At 37.2% G+C, this 23,002-nt stretch overlaps 1 protein-coding gene across 5 annotated transcripts in view; it reads right to left on the bottom strand.

The window, feature by feature from the left end:
- The window catches only part of BBS9 (Bardet-Biedl syndrome 9), a 591,615-nt gene that overhangs the window by 528,839 nt on the left and 39,774 nt on the right, over nucleotides 1–23,002 (bottom strand). For 4 of the 5 annotated variants that reach the window (XM_037837046.1, XM_037837048.1, XM_037837049.1 and 1 more), the window contains exons 3-5: nucleotides 20,238–20,388; nucleotides 10,816–10,880; nucleotides 4,095–4,208 (exon numbers count right to left, since the gene is read on the bottom strand). In XM_037837046.1, coding sequence (XP_037692974.1) covers nucleotides 4,095–4,208; nucleotides 10,816–10,880; nucleotides 20,238–20,388 — 330 coding nt within the window. The remainder of the gene's footprint in view (nucleotides 1–4,094; nucleotides 4,209–10,815; nucleotides 10,881–20,237; nucleotides 20,389–23,002) is intronic. The other variant, XM_037837050.1, reaches the window with a different exon arrangement.

The raw sequence follows: 23,002 nt of genomic DNA, 5'->3' as shown, positions 1-23,002 counted from the left end.
CAAAATCCAACATCCTTTTTTGATAAACACTTCATAAAATAGGAATAGACGGAAACTTCCTCAACATGTAAAAGGGCATATATTAAAAACCCACAGCTAATATCATACTCAATGATCAAAGACTGAAAGCTTTCCCTCTAAAATGTGGAACAAATCAAGGATGTCCACTATCACCAATGTTATTCAATACTGTGCTGGAAGTTCTGGCCAGAGCAATTAGGCAAGAAAAATAAATAATCTAAAATGAAGATACTAAAGCTAATAAATGAGTTCAGCAAAGCGGCGGGATACGAGATCAACAAGCAAAAATCAGTAGTGTTTCTAAGCACTAGTAATGAGCAATCTGAAGAGGAAATCAAAAACAAAACAAAACAAAACAAAAAAACAGGAAACTACAAGTGGAGAGGATGTGGAGAAATAGGAACACTCATTCACCACTGGTGGGAATGTAAAATGGTGCAGCCGCTGTGGAAGACAGTTTGGTGGTTCCTCAGGAAGCAAAGTATAGAACTGCCATATGATCCAGTAATCCTGCTACTAGGTATATACCCAGAAGAAATGAAAGCAGGGATGTGAACAGACATTTGCACACTGATATTCATAGCACCATTATTCACAATTGCCAAAAGATGAAAGCAATCCAAGTATCCATCAACCAATGAATGATAAAATGTGGTATATACATACAATGGTATATTATTCAGCTGTAAGAAGGAGTGAAGTCCTAATGCATGTGACAGCACAGACATTATGTTGACTGAAATAAGTCAGACACAAAAGGACAAATATGTATGATCTCACAGTTATGAACTAATTACAATAAACAAACTCAAAAAGTTAGAATCTAGAATATTGGTTACAGGAGATAGACTGAGGTTAAAGAAAGGGGACTTGATGCTTAACTTGTACAGAATTTTATTTATGTTGATGGTAAAAGTGTGGAAATGGATTATGGTGACAGTAGTGCCTTATTATGAGTATAATCAACAGCACTGAACTATAGAAATGAATAGCTCAAAGGAGAAACTTTAGGATGTACATAGAATAAAAATTAAAAGATAAAACAGACTACACAACACAATGAACCCTGTTGAAGGCTGTGGACTATAGTTAATAGCACAAGCATAAGAATGTTCTTTCGTAAATTATAACAAACGTACAATACTAACACAAGATGTTAATAATAGGGTAGCATATGAGAAAAAATACACCTACTGTAAATTATGGATGATAGATAACAGTATGACTTTAATAATCATTCATAAATTGTAACAAAGGTTAACTACTGTTAAAAAAATAGTGCAATTATTTTTAAAATGCTATCAGCTGTAACAAATGTTCTACACCAATGTAACATGCTGGAGGTGGAGTAGTGTATGGGAATCTTGCATTTTATGCATGATTGTTTTATAAACCCACAACTTCTTCAATAAAAAAAAAGTCTGGAAATGTCATTTGTTCTTTTTGCAAAAACAAGTAGAGTTCAAATTACCAAATCAAATAAATTCCACCAATTTTACTAACATATTTTAAACCAATTCAAATCCACCTTTTCAAAACTGATTTAGGATGTTTCCAAATTGTAACTTGATTGTCCACACTTATGCCACTCATTAAATTCTGCAAGCATTAATTAGTCAATAGTATAAAAAGTAAATATAAATTAACATGCTTATAAAAACTCACAGTCACAACTGTTCCTTTAAAAAAAGGCAACTTAGATTTTAATCAAAGAAACTACATTTTTTTAACCTCAAACACATCTCCCCTCACCCTCTCTAACAAAAATGCCCAATACATCTTTGATACTTGGCATTAGGTGGGAGATTACCAAAAATTCAGAATCTCAGGCCCAACCCAGATTTACTGAATCAGAACCTGCATTTCTAACATGATCCCCTGGTGATTCGAATGCAAATTAAAGTTTAAGAAGCACAACTAGAAAGCATTTTTATATCATATTCTATGAGATGTTAGCTATAGTTAGACAATTAAAAAAGAAAAAAAAAAGCACTCCAAGATTTTTTTTCCTCCAACTTGAAGAATAAGTTACATTTATTTTTAGTAAAAGGCAAAGCATTATTTTGGGGTTAAAATTCCTCCATCAGTGATTTTTTTCCCCATACCTTATACAAAGGCAGGCCAAAGGCCTAAGGTTGTGGAGGGCTGCCATCTAGTGGTAGTTCTTTCAGATGCACATAGAAAATGAACTCGCTGCCTTCCAGTATTCTAAACATATTTGTTTAAAATTGTGCTAGGTTTTCTTTTAGTTCAATTCCTTTCTTAAAGTTCGCTGACATGATTATCTAACTTAATAATTCCACAAGAAGTCATTCTGACATACAGAAAGAGGAAGGTTGAAAAGACAAGGATTTTTTAGCTTTCTTTTTTAAACTCATATCATCTCTAGCAAAGTTTTCAAACTAAAAGAATGACCTGCTCACTCCTGGAAAGGTGCACACTGGATACACACTAGAGACATTGGGCTTAGAAAACTGGATTTCTATGGAAATGCCATATCTTGGGGTGCTTTTACTTTCTTCTACCTAAGATCTGTACTTTTTACAAATTATCTGTATACTGTAATTGGGGGGAAAGGGGAGATACCCTCACATTGGAAAAAATATATATTTGTAACATTCTGACTTCTAGACTGTATCCTAAGGAAATATTCAGCTAAGTGGAAAATGATTTATGTACAAAGATGTTCATTTCAGCAAACAAAACAATTTTAATAGCCTCTTAATAACCTACTGAATCAATGCATCAAAACTTAATCATTCTTCTCTATTACTCATTTAGATCACTTCTAATTTTTATGACTCTTAATAGCCAACCTGCATTTTACATAGCTGCAAGCAATGGGTGATGGCACTGACTGTGCTGCCACCTCTACAGCATCAGATTTTATCATATGGCTAATTTTTTTAACAGCTTAATTGAGGCATAACTTACATACCATAAAATTCATGCCTTTCAAGTTTCTAATATAGTTTCAGAGTTTCTAATATATTTACGGAGCTGTACAACCATCACCATAATCTAATTTTAGAACATTTTCATCATCCCAAACAGAAACCTTGTATCCATTAGCAATAATTCCCCATACCCCTACCAACCTCTCCATATGGCTAAGTTAGTAAAACTTAGTAAAATTTAGTAAAACTAAATTAGTAAAATTGGCCACCCCACTATTTTGTCATGCTTTCTTGTAGATAATTCAATGACATTACATAACTATTTCAAATCCACAAAATGGAATGATTCCTTCTGCTATTCATATATTTCTCAGTTTCAAATTGTGAAATTTTCTGCTTCTAAACCACAGGAGAGTAAAACATGTCAGAATGCCCTCCTGTTTCTTCAATGGCACTTTTTAAATATAAAGTCATCATTTTTAAGAACAAAAAACTCATAAAAACATGAGCCCAAAAAGAGCTAAAATAGTATAAAGTCCTTAATTATATTTTCTGCAGGTGCTACGCAACTCAATCACTCGGGTAAGAGTCATCACCTGGCTTCCTGTTCTCAACACAACACCTGCTGACATGGCGAAGTAAGAGGGCCCAGGCACATGGCTTGATGAACAAGAGCAAGTCTGCACTGCAGCTCTCACTCACCCCCTCAGCCAGGTTTTCTTGGGTGGAAACAACCCAGCAGTGGCCTAAGGTGGGTGAGGTGAGGAGTTGTTTCAGTCTCACTCTGCCTGTAACTGGTATACCAGATCACTCCCTCTTCCACTGAGAGAGGTAGGCACACAGTTCCACCACAAAAGAAGTTTGATTTCATGTATAAAAGGCAAAATTTGTAGAAGATGAGAGATTTAGAAATGTCTCTCTCTGTAGACTATATAAAAGTGCTGGTTATATGAAATCCAAACATATTCAATGTTTAAAGTTTTCTTTTTTTTTTTTTTTTTAATTTTCTCTTTTTTTAATTATTTTGCCTGGGTATTTGAATACAAAGGTTTCAACAGAATACTATTTTAACACTCTATGATATTCATACCACAAAATAATCCATTTTTATAGGGCCAAACATTCTAAATCTGGCACTTGCAATAAATAGCACAGTCATGATTAAATGCAAATTACCTTTCACGCCACCAAATGATCCATAAGTCATATTGCAGGCTGTTCTCTGAAGATTATGTTCATACATCAATTTTATCTGATATTGATTCCCATGTTCCACATTACCCAAAGTTCCTAAGGGGGACAAAAGAATTGCTTTGTATTTTTTTATGTTAAAAAAAAAACAGAACATTAATTTCTTCTCATCCTCTACAACAATTCAAAGTAATTCAATTTCAGTGAAATTTAAAATGACTAAGTACTAAAACATTATGTATTTTGAACAACTAGCATACTAACGACACAAAATGCCAGCTTAGTTAACGCAATTTACATCTCAGTTAGATTGCACCATTAGGTGAAATACTACTCTGTTGACATTTTTTATCTATTTCCATGAGACAGATTATGTCTGAGTAAAGCTTAATTATTTAAATAATAACAAAACCCTCCAATTTCAGTTCTGAAATAAATAAGGTTAGATCCCTTGCATTTATAAACACTAACAGAGCAAAGAAATGATTCAAAGTATCTAAGAAGATTGAATATACTCAAAGCACATTCTCCAACCACAATGGAATACAAATAGAAGTCAACAATTTTTGAACTGTAACTCCGCTATTTACTTCCTACATGATATAAAATATACAAACTCTAATGACAAATCAGTGGTTTTGAACTCAATGTAAAATATGTAATTTTAGACAACTATATAAAGGTGGGGGGATGGAGGAGTATAGGAACATAGTTTATGTGTCCTATTGAAGTGAAGGTGGTATCAAAGAAAAACAAGATTGATATGGATTTAAGAGGTTAATTTTAAGCCCCACAGTAAACACAAAGAAATTATCAGAGAATATAACTATAGAGATGAAAAGTAGAGTTTGGGTTAAGAGAAATGGGGGCAAGGGCAATGGGGAGTTAAGTAATGAGTGTAGGGTTGCTGTTTGAGGTGAAGGGAAATTTCTAGTAATGGATGTTGGGAAAGAGCATTACAACATTCTAAATGTGATTAATCCCACTAATGGAAAGCTAGGGAGGGGATGGAATGGGAAGATTCAGGCTGTATATATGTCTCCACAATTGAAAAAAAAAAAAAAAAAAAAAAAAAGACAGTCTAAATAGATGACAATTGAATGCCAAGGATGAACTTGGATGGGATTGGAGGATAGAGGACAGGTGGCTCAAAGGGACACAGCTGAGACACAAGGAAAAGGAAATATAAAATGTAAGCTTCATATCATTGTTGAATCTCTTGTACTTCTTAGCTGCACTTAATGGGATTGCATAAAAGAATGTTCTTGTTCATGGGAAATAGATACATGAATTATAGTGTATGTTCAAGGATGTGTGCAGCTAGCTCTCATACGTTTAGAAGACAGAGCAACAGATGATGGATGATAGAGAGGGATGGAGGGAGGGAAGGAAAGAAATAGCGATGTGACAGCACATTAAAGTTGGTGGATTGAGCTATCAGCGAAGGGGGGTCAGGGTATGATGGAATTCTGTTATGGGGTTAGTATTGTTTTTGCAACTGTTCCTATAACTTTGAATTTATTTCAAAATAAAAAAATAATAAATAATAAAATAAATTTTAAAAAAAAAAAGAGCTTACAGACAGAAGGAGCAGCCAAGGGAGACATTTTGAAGACGGCCATCGAAAGTAGTCTTTCACTACTCCAGAGTTTGCCTGGGAGAAACTAAGAGACTACCCCCAGATGCCTAGAGAGAAACATCCTGGGAGAAAGCCATTTGAAACACAACCTGGGAGCAAAGGAAGAAGATGCCAGCCGTGTGCCTTCCCAGACAACAGAGGTGTTCCTGATACCATCGGCCATTCTTCTGTGAACGTACTCTATTGTTGACCCCTTAACTTGGACACTTTTATGGCCTTAAGACTGTAAATTTGTAACCAAATAAACCCACTTCATAAGAGCCAAAAAAAAAAAAAAAAAAAAAAAATGTATCTAAGGAGAAAATTCCCCCCAAAATTTCAAGCAATTCAAATTCCTGTCCTAACTTTCAAAATACTTCAAGTCCCTAGTATATTATATTCTAATTAAATAGAGATATCTTCTATGCTTCCCTCCATGAGTAAATACAATTTTTTATTTGAAGTCTGCCAAGAGGAGTTTCCTTCAAAACAAAGAAAAATACTCTTTCTGCATTTAATCAATCATATTGCTAGGATCACTTTGTAGTTCTTTCCAAATGAGAAAAGATTCTTTACCTCTACCTTACTCTCTTGTGTTAGACTTGCTAGAATACTTATAGTTGGAGCTATATTCCAGGGATCAGACAAGAACATTATGATTAAAAGGAGTGTTAGAAAGAAAAAGGATTCATAAACCCACATTTTCCATAAAGAAGCATCTTTTTCATTCATTCATTCAAAAATGCTAAAGTTAAAGAAAATTTTAAAATATCATACAGCAAATGAAATAGTCCCCAAACTGAAGATAATACCAGATCATTAAAATAACCTAAATACATATGTTTACATGTATGTTTGTATATATTTTATATGAGAACTTATTTGTTTTTGTTTGTGACTTGTTTTGTTTGTTGAAAAGGATTTACCAATATACACTGAGACAACTTAATTTCAAAGAAAATTAATACATTTCCCCAAAATCACACAGCTGGTAAAGGACACAGTATTCAAACCAGGTCTTTAGACCTGGTCTTTAGTCAGGCACTGTGTACCCTGGTGCCCAGTGGTCCTTCAGTTCACTGTTTTAACAACCTTTGAGGGAACTTGATCCTGATCCCAGGAAAGACTGTACTATGCATGGTACACCAGTGAGAAACTTCCCAAAAGAAAGGAGCATCAGGAATATGCCATTCCCAACTCCACCTTTCTCAGCCTGGCCTCTGCTTCCTCCTTTGAAAGGTGAAAGGTTGAAAAGGGAAAAACTGACAGGGGATGATGCCTTGAAAATGGTAACAACAGACTTTCCAAACCAACAGAATAAAAAACAAAGAGAAAGATTCAAATTTGCCAGCTAACCCTTATAGGAGATCAAGAGTCTCTGGAACCTAAATGGTAGTAAAATCAGTGAGGTCCAGAAAAACCGTGGATAATCATGGGGGTGGGGTTGGCATCCAAATAACTCACAGCATTACCGTTAGGAGAGTTCTAGCCTCAGGAAAGCAGAAAAAAGAAGGTCTAAGAAGCAACTGGCTTGTCCGATTAGAAATTATAAATTTCACATTGCACCTAAAATCAGAGCAATCCCTCTGAATAAGGAATGCAGTTTTGCCTGAAAGGCAAAAAGCAGCAGCATCAGGAACTCAAGACAGTAAGCCTAGGAATCAGCAGTCAATATTTACACAAACTTGGCATGAAATGACCCTAGGATCTGTGTTCTTTAAAAACTCTAAATGCACTGTTAAATTTTAAATTTTCAAGTTATAGTCCTTGTGCCAGTTTGGATATATTATGTCCCCCAAGAAAAAGCCATGATCTTTTAATCCAGTCTCGTGGGATACTGGGATCAGGTTGCTTCCATGGAGATGTGACCCACCCAACTATCAGTGACACCTTTGGTTAGGGTGTGATCTCTGACTGAATGTTTCCATGGAGGTGTGGCCCTGCCCATTCAGCATGAGCCTTGATTAGTTAGTTCACTCAAATCTTATAAAGGGGCTCACAAACAGAAGAACCTCAGAGCTGCAGCTGAGACAGACATTTTGAAGATGGCCACTGGAAGCTGACGCAGACATTTTGGAGAACACCATTTTGAAACGCCACCAGGGAGCAAGCAGACACCAGCCACATGCCTTCCCAGCTAACAAAGGTTTTCCGGATGCCAGTGGCCTTTCTCCAGTGAAGGTATTGTTAATGCCTTACCTTGGACATTTATGGCCTTAAGACTGTAACTCTGTAACCAAATAGACCCCCTTTATAAAAGCCAATCCATTTCTGGTATTTTGTATAACAGCAGCATCAGTAAACCACAACAGCCCTTTAAAATGTGAAAGTATAGCTATGGAACACAAAAGGTAATTAATCTTCCTTAGATAATTCCTTGGAATAAAAGTAATAATCTGAGAATCTAAAATTCTGACTTTTTTTTCTAGTAAAGCATCATTGAAATAAGATTAGAATTGCTTCATATGTTTTTGCCCTAGGACACATAGACTAAATATAGTAAGTGTATCTCTATAATTATAAACTACATATAGCTAAAGTTAATATAAAGTTTCATCAGTTAGAAAATAAATGGATATTCATGGATATTGTTTAAACAAGATCTAATTTAAAGACAAAAATTCTCTGGAAAATCAAAGGTCACCTAGAAAACAGTTTTCAGTGCAATTTTAGAAAACTGCTGAGCAATCTAATGATATTAAATGAAATCAAAGCCACTACAGAGTAAGGTAAAAGGTTCATTGTGTTAAATAATCAAATTAGATCATAAGTCTGTCAAAAATAAAGAGCCACACTTCTTTTGCCCCTCTGATGTCAACCATTAAAATTCTACAAATATGTCAGATACTTAGTAAATGTTTATTAAGAAGAATACAAAATTTGGAACGGAATATTTAAGAGATCATAATTAGTATGGCTTAAGCTCACATATACGTAACAATTTACTCAGAAAGTGAAGCCCTTCAGAAAGGAATGTGAGATGCCATGTGATGCTTTCCCTTTACCAGAGGATGATAAGATGGGCTAACTTCAAGTCACAGGACCCTGCTGCTTCTCCATATTAAGCATGCATTTCATGATACATCACCCACCAAAAAGAAGTCAGCACAGTAGCCTCTGACCATTAAGGATAGTTTCAGCACTGTCCACATAGATGGTTCCCTCCTTTTTGTTGTATCCAGGAGACTAACTTTACAAGGTATCCTCTAGTTTGCATCAAATCATTTTTAGAAGCACACAGAGTATAAAAGAAAATAAAAGATCTTTGGGGAGGGGCAGTTGGGGCGAAGGATGTCAAGTTCAGTTAACACTTTTATCTGCTGACACCAATGGTTTTACTTAAAATAAAAAATGTTTGTGCTTCTCCTGTTACAATAAAAGTTCAGTTTGGAACCTCAAAAAACATATTCAAGAGAACAAAAACATTAACTTCCCATGCTTCTCAATTTAAACCAAGCCAGGAAAAATATACAAATTGTCAGTCTACAAATATCATAAGAGACTGAAGAAATGAGAGACAGAGAAGGGAAGTGAGGTGACGCAGAAGAGAATGTAGTTTGGAAAACTCTAGTCCCCAGAGAATACAAATCTTTTAAATGAATACAAAGAATAAAAGAGCAATAAAATCACCATTCCCAAAGCAAATAACTTTGATTTTCAACACTAATTTGAAGGAGGATACCAATACTCCATAAACAGGTTGTGACTAATCATGCCAGTTTCTTTCAATTAGCTCTTTTTGAGAAACACATATTTTATCCCTAGCCTATGCCCTAAGTCCCAGTGGCACTCTAAGGGCTTCTGTCTTTCTAAGCCATAGTTCAAGCGGGGCCAGGGAAAGCCAAGAAACTAATCCAATTTCTAGTTTCTAGGATGCTCCCTTCCCTTACCCTGCTCAGAATCCCTATGGAGCCTCCAGAAGGGACCAATTCTCCAAGGAGTATTCAGGAATAACTGTGAGCAAGTTCTCTACACCATGACCTATTAAAGTCAGTAAAATATTCTTCAGTTAGCAGGCCAATGATCAAAAACAGAGGAATAACTAGATCAGTGCAATAAAGTAGCCTATATTATCCCTCTCCATTACTCTAAACCCCTAAATACTTGCCCTATCACTAGGAGAGGCAACATCTTTTACCATGAATTCAATGAGTGTTTAACAATGACTCACTGAGTGAGAGGTCTACATCAGGCCTCTGATTTATGAGTCAAAAAGAAAACAATAGTGGTAACAGGGAAGGAAAAGATGAAAGAAAGAAAACAGCCCAAGGTGGAGAGTAATAAAGAGCCACTACCACTTGCCTCAGAACCACTCAGAAACTTGTTCATTTATTCATTTAACAAGTATTTACTGGATGTCTCTCACATACCACATGCCAGGTTACCAAGACTGCCTTGGAAACCTAACAGATCTTCATCCCAAAAAGAGACTGCCTAAGAATAACCAGCTCAGTGATGGTATATATGAGTCATTACTCAAAGCTAAAAATGAAATACAAAGAAAGACCAAATCAAGAGAATGAGTCTGAGAAATACAAAAGACTGACATCAAACCACAATTAACTACCATATGTATACCCACATAACCATGTTAGAAAATGAAACCTGATTAAGTTTCAAAATAAGTGCCTTGTGGTCTGCTTCAAGACAATCCTAAGCCAAGAAATTGGAACTGTAAAGAGAAAACTCTTGAGGATCACCAAAGAAAAAGTACTTTAAACTACTATGACTCAGCTTCTAATGAATTTTGTTGATGTTGTTGTTGAACATTTTTTAAGACTCAAGGGTCCTAAGTTATCTAACCTGGCCTCTATCAGTTATAGACAATCCTGGACACAATTCCTGAGAAGGAGGTGATTATAAGTAACCCTCTACCACAAATGCCAAGTATGCACTGCAATAGCAAACCAATAAAATGTAACAGTCTAAGTGTCAGAAAGAATAAATGAAAATACTAACTAAGAACAAGAAAACCTTCAACCAAATGTTTTGTGTTCTTTACCAATTCAACACTTGAGAATAACCATTCTTATATAATATGAAGAAGCCCAGTTTTCAATGTGTATATCTTTTTAAAATGTTTCTTACCTGAGACAGAGTAGACACAAAGCTTTCTAGAGTGCAACACAGCCAAATGAAGCATTTCAGTGCCTCTGAAAAATAGGAAAAGTTTTTAAAGTTTTTAAATATTAGTTTCAGATATAACAAAAAAAATTGTAAAATAATTTTTAAAAGAGATTGTAACTGTAGCCTACTGTGCTAAACTAAATAATTCAACAGACAACATTCTGAACTGAAAAAAACAAAAAATGTAAAAAAAACCCAGCCAGTTTCCCAATCCCAGAGGCTCAGGTACTCTGCCCCAAGAAGCTGCCTTCAGACGGAAGCTCCAGTGGAGCCTCTAATTAAGAGTCATATCTATGACTCCTGGGGATGAATCTGGACCCAACATCGTGGGATTGAGAACATCTTCTTGACCAAAAGGGAGATGTCAAATGAAACAAAATAAAGCTTCAGTGGCTGAGAGATTTCAAATGGAGTCGAGAGGTCACTCTGGTGGACATTCTTATGCACTACATAGATAACAATTTTTAGGTTTTTCTGTATTGGAATAGCTAGAAGTAAATACCTGAAACTACCAAATTCCTAGACTCTTGAAGACAATCATATAACAACGTAGCTTACAAGGAGTATCAGTGTAATTGTGAAAACCTTGTGGATCACACTCTCTTTATCCAGTGTATGGATGGATGAGTAGATAAATGGTGACAAAAAGGGTGGGGTGGGGAGGATGATTTGGGTGTTCTTTTTTATTTTTATTTTTTATTCTGATTCTGATTCTTTCTGGTATAAGGAAAATGTTCACAAATAGATTGGGGTGATGAATGCATAACTATTTGACGGTACTGTGAACAGTTGATTGTACGCCATGGATGACTGTATGGTATGTGAATATATCTCAATAAAACTGAATTAAAAAAAAAAAAAAGAGTCATACCTAAGGTCCCTTCATGAGTGCTCTCCCAAAAGAAAGAGATCCAGGCTCTGGTTCTGGCTTTCCGATGAACTAACCTCTGACCTTAGGCAAGTCACTTGATCTCTCTAAACTGGCTTCCCCTTCAGGAAAAGAAGAGTCTTCAATTAAATGAAATAAAATGATGTGAAAGCACCTTGGTAAGTATAAAGTACAACTTTTAGTCAAGGTGTTGAAAAATATTTCAGTTTGGACTAAGTCTCAAGCAGAAATAAACTACCAATGTCATCATGACACTTTCCAGCCCATATCAAGTAGTTTCCAAAGACAGCAGCACGGCACAGTCTAGAAATCTTATATTCAAAGTCTTCAAGGTGCAAGCAGGTGGATGTAAATGAGTAAAGGGTGTAAATAGCTGTGATAAACCTGAGACTTGGGCCAGAGGAAAGGAAGTAGCTACTACTCAATTCTGGGCTGTGGCCAGTCTACAATTTTTTCAAGAAAAACCAGAAGGCATGGATTTTATGTGAAATCTCTTAGTTGTCAAATGTTGGCAAATATTATAAATTTAAAACACTTACAGGCCCAAATATACATGCAGGCCTCCACTGTACAACCTCTGACACAGACTGAACTAAAATACAAGGCCTGTAATTGAAGTCTGAAGGCCTGAATGGGGGTTCTGACTGCATCTTGCTATCTGTGTGATCATTTAATCTCTAGAGTGTTAGTTTCTCACTTAAAAAATAAGAATTATATTAGATAATGCCTGCAAAACATTGTTAAAATGATATATAAATACTCATCAACTGCTCTACTAAAACAGGAAAGACAGATACACAAAACTATCACATAACTGACATGGTTTTCAAAACATCTTTATATGTACCCTGGATATTCAAGACAATTTTTCCAACAGGAAAAGAGCATGATGTCATGGAAAGATTACAGTAGAGTATGGAGTCAGACAGACCTGGGTCTGAATCCTGCTGTGTGACCTTACACTCTGAGCTCTAGTTTTCCTCTCTGGAAATCCAGGTCATATCTGCCTTATATACAGATTAAAGAGATGGTATTTGTAATGAGCCTAGCACAGTATCCACTCAGCAATGCTAACCTCATCCCTTCCAACAAGTGATCACCTAGATAAGAGTCACTTAGAACTACTATAAAGAATGACCGTAACAACATTTCACTTTAAAAATGGAAAGGTAAAAATACTTTTTGGGGGCAAGAATCCCTTTTTGGCCTTATAACTATAGTTCATGGTTTATAATGATGGTTTAAATCCATCATGCCTAATACAGACTAGGTACATAGGGGCACCTAATTGTCATCTGCTTTTAAATGGAGTAGATTTTTACTAACATGTGTCACAGCGTATGAAAGTCCCATCTTGCAACCTGTCCTAATGTACCCACACTGCAACTTCCCATTAGAATGAAACAAATCACAGAAGAGGGTATCGCTCATCTGTGGATGTTCAGTTTTCTAGTAGAAGGTAGGCTCTGAAGATATTGCACCTGGGACCAATGAATTTTGATTGGTAGATGGGTAAGCCAAAGTCAACTGTCCAGCCTGAAAAGGGCACTCTGCCTGGAAGCAAAAGGAGGCATAAAAAATGGTGGAAACAACCCAAATGTCCATCAACAGACAAATGGATAAACCAAATGTGGTATTTACATACAATGGAATATTATTCAGCCATAAAAAGGAATGAAGTCCCAATACATACTACATATGGATAAACCTTCAAGACATCATGTTGAGCAAAAGAAGTCAAACACAAAAGGACAAACATTGCATGATCTCACTGATATGAAATAATTAGAATATGTATATTCATGGAGTAGAAACTAGAATACAGGTTACCAGGGGCAGGAGTGGGGGTAGGGTATGGGGAGTTAATGTTTAATTGATACATAGTTTCTGTTTAGGATGACAGAAAAGTTTTAGTAACGGATAGCGGTGATGGTAAAGCAACATTGCAAATGTATGTAACACCACTGGATTGTATATTTAAAAGTGGCTAAGATGATTAATTTAGATTGTATATATTACCAGAATAGAACTGTACGATACAAAGAGTAAATCCTAATGTAAACCATGGACTATAGTTAATAGCATAATTATAATATTGTTTCACAATTGTAACAGAGGTACCACACATACGCAAAAACATTAATAGGGAAAACGGGGGGGGGGGAGGGGGCAGGGTGTGGGAAGGGTATAATATGGAACTGTGTATATCCTGAATGATTCTTCTGTAAACCTACAACTGCTCTAATAAGAAAAAAAAATGTATTAAAAGAAGGGGGAGTCAAAAAGAGGAGGTAGGGGAAAACAAAATCAACTCTGCCTACATAACTCTTCTCAATAAATATTTCTTTTATTGGCTTAAACAAAGGGTATTTATTGGCTCACAAATGTTCCGAGGCTAAGAAAAGTCCAAAACTGGAGCATCAGCAAGGCGATGCTTTCTCCCCAAAGTCTGTAACATTCTGGTGCTGGCTGCCAGTGACACTTGGCGGTTCCTCGGCTTATATCCTGCCTTGCATCACATAGCATTATCCTCTCCTTTGTCTCCTGGATTCCACTGACTTCTACTTCCAGCTCCTCCCTGTGGCCTTCTCTGAATCTGGCTTCTGGTTTCTTTCTGATTAATACACAACCTCTTTCAGCTGGGCCACAGCCCAATTTAAAATAACATCTAGAGATCTAGCTGTGGGATGATGTGGAAGGGCTGGAGCTCCAAACAGTTTCTTAAAGCAGAGACCTAGTTACTGGAAACAACATAGGAAGTAGGATCCTCTATCCCTGAAGTTATGAGGCCACCACCAGAGGGGACCTACTTGTTTTCTCACAGTTGAGAAACTGCAGTAGAAGACCAGTAGTTCCAACAGTGATCCGAATTTGTGTTCCTTTGATCTCACCAGTTTCAGGTGCACATTGCTAAACCAATTCAGGGTGGTCAGGAGGATGGAAAGATTGGCCAGACCTTGAAAACAGGCCCAGCCATCCTATATCTTGCTATTTGTGGCGCACCAATTTACACCTGTTCTTAATCTGAGTCACTGTGGGTGTGAACCCATTGTAAATAAGGCCTCTTAAAGATGTTAATTTTAGTCAAGGTGTGGCTCAACCAAATGAGCATGGGTCTCCATCCATAATAATTTCGAGGCTTTATAGAAAGAAAGCCACCAGAAGGAGCCAAAAGCGTGAAGTCCAATAAAAACTTTATCATTAGTAAAAAACATAGGCTTGATTTTTTAAAAATTCATGTATGAAAATCAGATAAAATCAGCAATATCATCAGTAAATGAAAAGCAGACACAAAATGCAAACTACCAAACAGTTTTCTAAAAAACATTAGGTTTAAAAATAAAAGTACTTTGGTAGAATAGCCACAAGGAAATACCTGAAACTGTTGAACTGCAATCCAGTATCCTTGATTCTTGAAAACAATCATGTAACTATATAGCTTATACAGTGTGACTGTGTGATTGTGAAAACCTTGTGGCTCACACTCCCTTTATCCAGTGTATGGACAGATGAGTAAAAAAAGGGAGACAAAAAATGAATGAATAATAGGGGGTAAAAAGGAGTATGAGATGTTTTGGGTGATCTTTTTTACTTTCACTTTTATTTTGATTCTTATTCTCATTTTTTGGAGTAATGAAAATGTCCAAAAACCTGATGGTGGTGATGAATGTATAACTGTGTGATGATACTGTGAACAACTAATTGTAGACTTTGGACGATTGTATGTTATGTGACTATCTCGTAATAAAATTGCATTAAAAAAAAAAGTGAAGTACTTTGAAACAAAGCTCTTATGAGGGAAAGACTTGCTTTGTGGGTTGTGCTGGCTTCTCTCAAGAACCTATAGTGAGGAGAAACCAAGATGGCGGCTAGGTGAGACAGGGCTAAGGAACACCTCCGTGGAAAACACTAGATAAGGACCAGAGAGTGACCCAGAACACCGGTTACAGCAATGTGCCAGCTGGACGATATCTGCTAGTTCCCAGGGGCTGTATACTTGGTGAAACTGAGAGTCTGCATTCTGAAACGAGTGAGTAAGCTGGCTGAAGTCCCGCAGCCGCACGGCGATCCAGAGAAGCCAGGGTTTGGCGTCTGGAGACCAACGGGCTCTTTTAATTAAAAAAAAAAAAAAAAAGAAAAAAGGGGAAAAGCCAGGAGTGGCTGCAGGTGCGACTGGCTGCAGGTGCGATCGTGGGAAACACGCAGTAAAACACAGCAAGAGGGGGCTGGGCCGGCGTCTCAGTGTCTGGCCTGGAAGATAGCCCACTGCAGATATCCCTGGGGCAGGGGGAACAAAGCAGAGAGCCAGAAGCCAAAAGAATCCCCACGGCTAGCAGCTTGCTCCCCGGAGGGCTGGACAAACTCCTGCCTGGGGCCGTGCCCACAGCCCAGAGCCCCACCAGTTGTCCCGGAGCTGGGAAGGAGGAACTGTGAGAGGAGGGGGGTGTGAAGACGCCCTGTTCGGCCATTTTTGCATAAAGCTGAAAGCGAGCCGGCTGGGCCCGGTGGCCCGGGGCTTCCCTTGAGGGACGACGCGCGCTTATGACGTAGCACACCATTACCTCAGCAGAGGTCCTGGAGGATCGCGGCTGGGCGGGGGGATCTGCTCGGAGATCCCAGAGAGACTACACCAAGTCCGGTGGTCTGTGGGACATCAAGAGAGACGGGCTGGGGCTGAAATGAAATGAAGGCTTGGACTCTTGTGGCGGCCTTGAATCTCCGGGAACCTGGGGGATTTGAATATTGAGGCTGTCCTTCCTCCCTGACCACGCGTACAAGCACCCCGCATTCAGGGCAGACAGCTCCAGCCACATACCCAAGCTGAGTTCTCCGGCTGGACCCCACGAGAATCGTTTCCCCATATAACATGGGGACAAGGTGGAGAACTGACTTGAGAGGTATAGGTGACTCACAGACGCCATCTGCTGGTTAGAGAAAGTGTATGTCACCAGACAGTGCTCCTGAAAAATTAGATAGGTTTTCTTTTTTTTTTTTACAAATTAAAAGAACCCTGTCAAGCAGAGCAAATGCCAAGAGGCCAAAAACAACAGAAAATCTCAATGCCTATGATAAAACCAGACGATATGGAGAATCCAACTCCAAACACACAAATCAAGTTATCAGAAGAAACGAAGTTCCTCGCAGAATTAATCAGAGAAACACAATCGAGGAATGAAAGCATGGCAAAGGATTTAAAGGACATCAAGAAGACCACGGCCCAAGATATAAGCTACATAAAGAAGACCCTAGAAGAGCATAAAGAAGACATTGCAAGGCTAAATAAAAAAATAGAAGATCTTATGGAAATAAAAGAAACTGTTGGCCAAATTAAAAAGACTCTGGATATTCACAATACAAGACTAGAGGAAGTTGAACAACATCTCAGTGTCCTAGAAGTCCACAGAACAGAAAATGAAAGAACAAAAGAAAGAATGGAGAAAAAAATCAAAAAAATCGAAATGGATCTCAGGGAAACGATAGATAAAATAAAACGTCCAAACTTAAGACTCATTGGTGTCCCAGAAGGGGAAGAGAAGGGTAAAGGTCTAGAAAGAGTATTCAAAGAAATTGTTGGGGAAAACTTCCCCAACCTTCTACACAATATAAATACACAAAGCATAAATGTCCAGCGAACTCCAAATAGAATAAATCCAAATAAACCCACTCTGAGACATATTCTGATCAGACTCTCAAATACTGAAGAGAAGGAGCAAGTTCTGACAGCAGCAAGAGAAAAGCAATTCACCACATACAAAGGAAACAACATAAGACTAAGTTGTGACTACTCAGTGGCCACTATGGAGGCGAGAAGGCAGTGGCATGACATAGTTAAAATTCTGAGAGAGAAAAACTTCCAACCAAGAATACTTTATCCAGCAAAACTCTCCTTCAAATTCGAAGGAGAGCTTAAATTTTTCACAAACAAATCCTGAGAGACTTTGCCAATAAAAGACCTCCTACTTCAGATTCTAAAGGGAACCCTACCAACAGAGAAACAAGAGAAAGAAGAAAGAGATATAGAGAATTTTAACAGAAATATATAGTACCTTACATCCCAAAGCACCAGGACACTCACTTTTCTCTAGTGATCACGGATCTTTCTCCAGAAAGGACCATAAGCAGGGACATAAAACAAGCCTCAAGAAATTAAAAAAAAAAAAAAAAATTGAATATACTCAAAGCACATTCTCCAACCACAATGGAATACAAATAGAAGTCAATAATTTTTGAACTGTAACTCCACTATTTACTTCCTACATGATATAAATTACACAAACCCTAATGACAAATCAGTGGTTTTGAACTCAATGTAAAATATGTTATTTTAGACAACTATATAAAGGTAGGGGAATGGAGGAGTATAGGAACATAGTTTATGTGTCCTATTGAAGTGAAGGTGGTATCAAAGAAAAACAAGATTGTTATAGATATAAGAGGTCAATTTTCACCCCCACAGCAAACACAAAGAAACTATCAGAGAATGTAACCATAGAGATGAATTGTAGAGTTCGGGTTAAGAGAAATGGGGGACGGTGCAATGGGGAGTTAAGAAATGAGGGTGGAGTTGCTGTTTGAGGTGAAGGGAAATTTCTAGTAATGGATGGTGGGAAAGAGCATTACAACATTCTAAAGGTGATTAATCCCACTAATGGAAGGCTAGGGAGAGGGTGGAATGGGAAGATTTAGGCTGTATATATGTTCCCACAACTAAAAGAAAGAAAGAAAAAAAAAAGGTCTAAATAGATGATTGAATGCCAAGGATGAACTTGGATGGAATTAGAAGATAGAGGACAGGTGGCTCAAAGGGACACAGCTGAGACATAAGGTAAAGGAAATATAGAATGTAAGCTTTGTATCATTGTTGAACCTGTTGTACTTCTTAGCTGCGCTTAATGGGATTGCATAAAAGAATGTTCTTGTTCATGGGAAGTGTATACGTGAATTATAGTGTATGTTCAAGGATGTGTGCAGCTAGTTCTCATATGTTCAGAAGACAGAGCAATAGACGATGGATGATAGATAGGGAGGGAGGGAAAGAAATAGCGATGTAACAGCATGTTATGGTTGGTGGATTGAGCTATCGGGGGAGGGGGATCAGGGTATGATGGAATTCTTTGTATGGAGTTAGTATTGTTTTTGCAACAGTTCCTATAACTTTGAATTTATTTCAAAATAAAAGAAAAAAGAAAAAAAGAAAAAAGTATAGCAGAAAAAAAAAAAAAAAAAAAAAGAACCTATAGTACCTCTCTACCCCAAATAAGTAATTCATTTTAAAACTTCAAGGTTATAAGCCAAAAACTAATGTTTAACAGTATGACAAGCCCAAGTCAACAGTAGTCAGGAAAACCTTGAAGAATACCCAGATCCCTGTCTGAGACTCTACAAAAGTTTCACTCACTAAGTTTATTCTTCAGAAACTTAAATCCTTCAAAGAACTCCTATGCCAGCTAAGTCGCAAAATTCAGAGGCAATAGGCTCTTCAAGAACATCAACTATGTGTCCCCTTTTGTCATAAAGTTGGCACCCCTTTTCAACATGAACAAGTTAGGGTGGTCACTAACTAAACATCTCTGACAATCAAAAAGTGATTATAATACAGGGAGGGGTAGCAATAGGATGGAATTTGGTAGAGGACTGGGAATACTGAATCTCTATATAATTTTTTTTTCTTGGTTGCTGGGGTATTGGAGTAGTTGGAAGGAGGGGCGTGGGATGGTGGAGCTTTGATACATGGCATCCTTTGGGGTTTGTTCTATAGCTATTTGTATTGTGGTTTGAAGGCTGTTGGCTTTTTGTATGCATGTTGTGTTTCACAGAAGGGAAGCGACTGAAACTATGGTACTGTTACTCATAATAACTTTGGAAGTCTCCTATATAGTTGCTTGTTGGATTGTACTTTGAAGATGTTACCTTCTCATATATATGTTATTATATTATTATATATATGTATATATGTTTTTATATTTTACATTAAGGAAGTGACTGAAAATGTGGAACTATAGCCTATAATATTCTTTGAGATTTGCTCTCTAGCTGCTTGTTGGGTTGTACTTGGAAAGTTGTCACTTTTATGTATATATGTTATATTTCTATAATAAAAAAAAATTTTTTTAAGTAATTTTTATTTGCTACTTTGATTACTTAAACAGACAATTATATAACTTGTGCCATTAGTCTTTTAAGTAAGGGAATACTTTTTATTTCTTTATTTGATTATTTTCAAAAGCATATATCTTTTCCTTTAAGCTTGTGTTATACTAGGAAACTGAGATCTCTGTTACTATAAAAAGGCCCTGAATATTATATCTTAAATGTACAGATTTCCACATAAAAAGCTTTCAGCACACGAGGAACACGTAGGTGACAATATCTCAAGAATATATTTGATCCATGGGTAGCCTTTTCATCTTTAAAGAATCCACAAAAGTGACACAGCACGGGATTCAAATGCTCCACGCAAGATAAAGTACTAGAATTCATGAGCTGTACTTACGAAACAAACTTGCCTACTTCCACTTGAAGTATTGGATCTCGGAAATGCACTTCTAGAAGCAAATCTTCAGCTTGCACTCCATCTCCTGTTTTCACAGGATGTGGGTTAAAGATTCTTAGGTATCCCATAAAGCTACCCACAATAATTTTATCTGTAGAGAGATTTTTATTAAAAAAAAAAAAAAAAAAAAAAAACAGGAAGAAGAATATAAAGAAACAAACATCAGCAACCAAAACATCTTTGGGAATAAACTTGCAAATGTCTAAAAGAGAAATCTAAAAATTAAAAGAATCTAGTCTTGGTTTATATACCACTCTTACTTCAAGACCACTCTGCCAATAGCAGATGTAATTAAAGTGAACCTATTTTAATAGCATATAGCTTTTTAAAAATAGCTTTATATCAACAATATTCAAATATACTGACATATTACATTTTTCTCCTAAGCCTTGATTTGATATCAGTAGTCCTAATTTAACTCAGTCAAAAGCAAGCCCTTTTATAAAAGCCTTTTTTATCAAGGTTATAAGGTTATAAACTGATTTTACCATAGAGTGCTGTGATGGTTAGGTTCATGTGTCAACTTGGCCAGGGTGATGGTGTCTAGATATCTGGTCAAGCAAGCACTGGCCTAACCATAACTGCAAGGACATTTGTAGCTAGTTAATAAACCAGAAGGCTGGTTTATTAAATCATCAGTCAACTGACTGCACCTGTGACTGATTATATCAACCAAGGGTGTGTCTTCTGCAATGAGAGAATTCAATTAGCTGGGTTTAATCCAGTCAGTTGAAGACTTTTAAGGGAGAAAGAGAGAGGACCTTCACTTCTTTGGCTAACCAGTGAAGTGTTTCCTGAGGAGTTCGTCAAACACCTTCATTGGAGTTGCCAGTTTGCTGCCTGCTCTATGGAAGTTGGACTCATGCATCTCCACAGCTGCGTGAGACACTTTTATAAAATCTTACATTTACAGATATCTCCTGTTGGTTCTGTTTCCCTAGAGAACCATAACTAATACAAATGCCAATTCTACAACTGATTGTGGCTGTTGAAAACACTTTTTAAAAAAGGATTCCAAGGCCTTGCTAGATAAAGTAGCCTGAGCCTGATTAACCATGTCCAGCCTTGGGTGCAAGAGGGGGAAACGGAAAGATGGGTAGCAGTTTTTAAATCTCTGTATTAGTATATAGTATACAGACTTTTTTTTTCCCTTGCAATTTTATTGAGATATGGTCACAAATTATACAATCATCCAAAGTGTATAATCTGTTGTTCACAATATCATCATATGGTTGTGCATTCATCACCACAGTCAATTTTTGAACATTTTCATAACTCCAAAAAATAATAATAAAAATAAAAGTAAAAAAGAACACCCAAAATAACCCATCCCCTCCATTCCCCCTATTATTCATTTACTTTTTTGTCCCCATTTTTCTATTCATCTGTCCATATACTGGATAAAGGGAGCGTGAGCCACAAGGTTTTCTACAATCACACAATCACACCGTATAAGCTGTATAGTTAACACTAGTCTTCAAGAAACAAGGCTACTGGGTTGCAATTCAACAGTTTCAGGCACTTCCTTCTAGCTATTCCAATACACTAAAAACTAAAAAGGTATATCTATATAACACTTAAGAATAACCTCCAGAACAACCTCTCGACTTCATTCAAAATCTCTGAGTGACTGAAACTTTACTTTGTTTCATTTCTCTTCTCCCTTTTGGTCAGGAAGGCTTTCTCAATCCCATGATGCCAGGTCTAGACTCATCCCCAGGAGTCATGTCCCATGCTGCCAGGGAGATTTACACCCCTGGGAGTCATGTCCACGTAGTGGGGAAGGCAGTGAGTCCACCCGCCAAGTTGGCGCAGAGAGAGAGGCCACATCTGAGCGACAAATGAGATTTTCTGGGGATGACTCTTAAGCATAATTATAAATTGGCTTAGACTTTCCTTGACTTTTTACCCTCTACTTAAAAGTAGGAGTTCCACATACTTATTTATTGAGAACTTACTACTGGCAAGGCAATGCTCTAAGTAGTTTCCATGGGCAAACTCACTAAATCCTTATAATAATCCTCTGAGAGAAGGACTATCCTGGGAATTTCAACCCTGAATAGACACACAGGTCATCAGGAAGCTGGTGCTAGATGATCTAATGGCAGCCCCCTGGAGGTCTATAAGGTTTCCAGAGGTGCTCTGGTTCCTCTCCCCACTAAGGCTTGACCATTTCAGCTCTTTCTGCATTTTGGAGTGCTGCCCCACTCTCCTCCATTCTCTTTTTTACTGAAATTTTTCATAATTGTTTTCTGTCTCTTGTGGCAAAAATAAGTTTTTAAAAAGTTACCTAATATCAAATTGGCAGGCACCAAATCTTGTAGGAATACTTGGAATTGGTTCTTGAGCTGAGTTGGGGGCCCAAAATAGTAAGACTACTGTGGGTATTCTCCCTGGGGTTGAGCAGCATTGTACACAGTGGCAAATGGTTAATCAATTTATTGCCTCCAGTCACCTAGGACCCTGGGCCTATTACAGTGAAGCTCTAGTGGTCTGAGCAGCTGCTGCCATAGACCAGCTGAAAAAGGTGGAGGAATGCAAATCTATATGTAGGATGGCTGTTTTTAAGGGCACCAGATAAGTTTTAAAAAGACAATGACACTTTCAAGTCTCAAAATTCTCACCTCAAGGTAAAGAATAAAACTCAGAGTCCCTGCAAAAACAAGTAATTTCTTACCACTTCTGACAACAGGGCTTAGCCCCTG

Source organism: Choloepus didactylus, chromosome 5 (genome assembly GCF_015220235.1).
Source record: "Choloepus didactylus isolate mChoDid1 chromosome 5, mChoDid1.pri, whole genome shotgun sequence".
Taxonomy (NCBI): Eukaryota; Metazoa; Chordata; class Mammalia; order Pilosa; family Megalonychidae; genus Choloepus; species Choloepus didactylus.
The sequence above is the reverse complement of the archived record's forward strand: the minus strand, read 5'-3'. Positions and strand labels throughout refer to the sequence as shown.